Source organism: Entamoeba nuttalli (assembly GCF_000257125.1).
Source record: "Entamoeba nuttalli P19 unplaced genomic scaffold asmbl_3533, whole genome shotgun sequence".
Lineage (NCBI taxonomy): Eukaryota > Evosea > Mastigamoebida > Endamoebidae > Entamoeba > Entamoeba nuttalli.
The window spans coordinates 1-3,426 of NW_008576152.1; the positions used below are offsets into that span (position 1 = coordinate 1).

At 25.7% G+C, this 3,426-nt stretch overlaps 1 protein-coding gene across 1 annotated transcript; it reads left to right on the plus strand.

Annotated features, from left to right (window-relative positions):
* Positions 1-1,025: 1,025 nt before the first annotated feature.
* Positions 1,026-3,038, plus strand: ENU1_072300 (protein cwfj c-terminus 1 family protein; the record flags this gene model as incomplete). Its single annotated transcript, XM_008858451.1, has 1 exon — positions 1,026-3,038. One exon carries the CDS (start codon positions 1,026-1,028, stop codon positions 3,036-3,038), a length of 2,013 nt encoding a protein of 670 aa, XP_008856673.1.
* Between the last annotated feature and the right edge of the window lie 388 nt (positions 3,039-3,426).

Genomic DNA, 3,426 nt, shown 5'->3' on the forward strand with positions numbered 1-3,426 from the left:
AATAATTCTATTCTTTCATATACAACCCAATTATCTGAATAATTGAAATGACTTTGTATAATTTAATGTGATTTTTGAACAATTATTTATTCAATTTTATGAAGAAATATAGATGTTTCAAAGTGTTAAATTAAATAAAAGGATTGTAAAAGACTGTTCAAAATATCAAAATTAAAAATAGTAATTTGTTAAATGACTATTAAATCTACATATTATAAATATAACTCTTTAAAAACATTCTTAAAGAAATTTTTTGTTAATAATACCTTTTATTTTACAAGGTAATTGGTAATAGTTAAAAAACATATGTTAGCTAACATTCTTGTATTGTTTTGTTATTTTCAAGTAACACCATTTTAATAATTAAACTGTTTGAAATGATTAATACATTTTGTATATTCAAATAAATATTTTACTGTTAATATCAATTGTTATCATATACAATACAACTTTTATATTCTTGATTTTGAATTAAGAAATTAAACTTTCTCTTTTATAATATGTCATAAATATCTATTTTATTTGTTATTATCAATTCAGATTATCAATGTTTTTAACATCATCAAAATAATCAAGGAATATGTTAAGTAATGAAATAATATAATAAAAAATTTGTAATATATTATTATTTTTTAGATTTTATAACAAATCTTTCATTTTTATTTAATATAAGAATAAAACAAATTATTTATACTATACATGCAAAGCATGCTTCGGTATGTTGAAATATTCAAATATAAATAAAATTGTAAATGAAAAAGAAATGTCTATGAATTGATTATTTGGGATTGAATAACCACATTTTTTTCTTTTTTTCATCCTAAGTCATAAAACTCTTTTTAACTCCAACAGCTTGGTTATAAACTTAAGGAAGTGGTTCATTAAAGAATAATAAATAAACAGTTTAGACAAATTTATAACCATTATGTATCAGGATTTGGTGTTTTGTTAATTTAGTAATTGTTATATATATCAAACAACAAAAAATAAAAAGAAATAAACTGTTTATCAACAGAATTTATTCAATGAGTCGTCAAGGGAGATATGAAGAAGCAGGTAATGAGTGTGTTGATGCATGCCCACCACCTGATAAAGGAGAAGAGAAAGAGATGAGTATTTTAGAACCGCCTAAAGAAATTAATAGAAAAATGGAGGAAGTGATTAAAAAGTTAAAAAGTTCAATACAACTGAAAGTCCAACAAGACATAATAAGAGAAATAAGAGAAAAGAAGAAGGAAGAAACCCTAACTAACGAAGAGCCAATGCTAATTCATAAAGAGGTTCAAATACCAATAGATCAAGAAACAATAAATGAACAAAATGAACTGAAAGTCATAACGAAAGACAAATATGATAATACAACTCAACAAAGCAATGATAACCATACTGATAATGATATTACATTGAATAAAAGAATTGATGAGAAAGAAAATGAAATCAGAATGAGTCAATTACAAAGTTATGAGAAAGATGAAATGATTTTAAAAGAACAAAAGGAAGAAAAAGAAAATGGAGTGATTAAAAGTAAATTTCTGTTTGTTGGTCCAATATATGGGAATTATATTGTTCATCTATTTGAAAAAATAGAAAGAGTAATAAATAAGAAAGGAGAATTAAAAGCAGTTATAATATTAGGTCTTATTCATAACGAAGAAATTATCATACCAGAACCTCCATGTCCGATTTATATATTAGCAACACCTTCTACTAATCAATTAAAACAACCAATTCCAACAAACGTATATATATTAAATGGACTTGGAGATTTAAAGATTGGTACATTTACATTAGTTTATAGTAGTATTGATGAAGCAGAAGATGATGTTAGTTATCAAGAAACTAAAGACTTAGCAACAAAATATTATCTTCAGAAGAGTTGTGATTTCTTTATATCAACATATTGGCCATCATATATTCTTAATGAATTAGATAATAACGAAAAACCAGCGTTTCATGTTGACTATTCTTATGTTGCTTCAATTATTGCACGTGCATGTTGTCCAAGATATCATCTTACAATTGGAAAAGAATATTATGAAAGAGTTGAGTTTACTAATAAAACAGAACCTCGAATGCAAAACAATAACTTAATTTATCCTACTAAATTTTATTCTTTAAATCCTGAGACAGAAGAAAGAAATTTAAAGTCAATTATATTCTTAAAACTTATTTCAGTAGAAGAAGGTGCGTTACAAAATAACACAAGAATTCTTGGAGTTAATCCTTATTCTGACATTAAACTTACTCAATCTAAATTTAACGAATTCAAAAAGCCATTATGTCAATCTCATGTAACTATTGTTTCTTCAATACCTACAAATAAACAAGAAAACCGTCAACATGTTATAAGTACTTCTGAAACTAATAAAAAGTCATTATATCCTCAAAATTATAAAATTAATAATTGTTGGTTTTGTTTATCAAATTCAAAAAGTGAATTAAAACTTATTATATCTTGTGGATATTATAACTATTTATCTTATACTAAAGGTCCATTAATTGATAATCATTTTCAACTTATTCCAATTCATCATATTCAGTCTTATAAAATGATGTCACTTGTTGGTTTATCTGAATTAAATAATTATTATACTTCATTGAGAAACTTTTATCGTGTAGAGAAAAAAGAATTTATTGTTTTTGAAACAGTTGTCATGAACCAAAACTCTCAATGTCATACATTCCTTCAAATCTTTCCATTTGAATTAACTAAGAGTGAAGATCTTATCAAACACATTGTTAGATTCATAACTCCATTAAATGGACAATGTCAACTCATTCAACTCTCAAACCCTATTGCCTTTAATGAAATTCCATCTCAAACAACATACATTTATTTCACTCTCTCTGGAATTGTTAGTTATTATTTCATTGTACAAAACCAAATTAAACCAACAATAGCAAGAGAAATAATGGTAATGTGGTTCAATTTGCCTGACCGGTTGATATGGAAACAATGTCAAGAAGAATACTCAGTAGAAGAGAGAAAAGCAAGGGATTTACGCCATATGTTCTCAAACTTCGACACAGTAATTTAACTATAACTTATTGATACCTTTACTATAAATTTATCAGATTCAAATAATTCACAAAAAATGAATTTTATAAAAAATGAAAAAATCTTATTTCTATCATTTTACGATGAACAACCAATTCTCTTCATTTCAATCTGGTCAACAAAATCCCTTTGGAACTCCAAACAATACTACACAACCTCAATTTGGTACAAATTCTTCATTCGGTGGATTTAATACTAACCAAACGTCGGGAACAACTAATCCGTTCAATTCTACTGGAAGTTCAACCTCAGGAGCAAATAACCCTTTTGCTACTACTCAAAACAATACAACAACTCCTTTCACAACAGGAACAACTAACCCATTTAATACTACTAACAATACTACTAACTCAACAACTAATCCATTT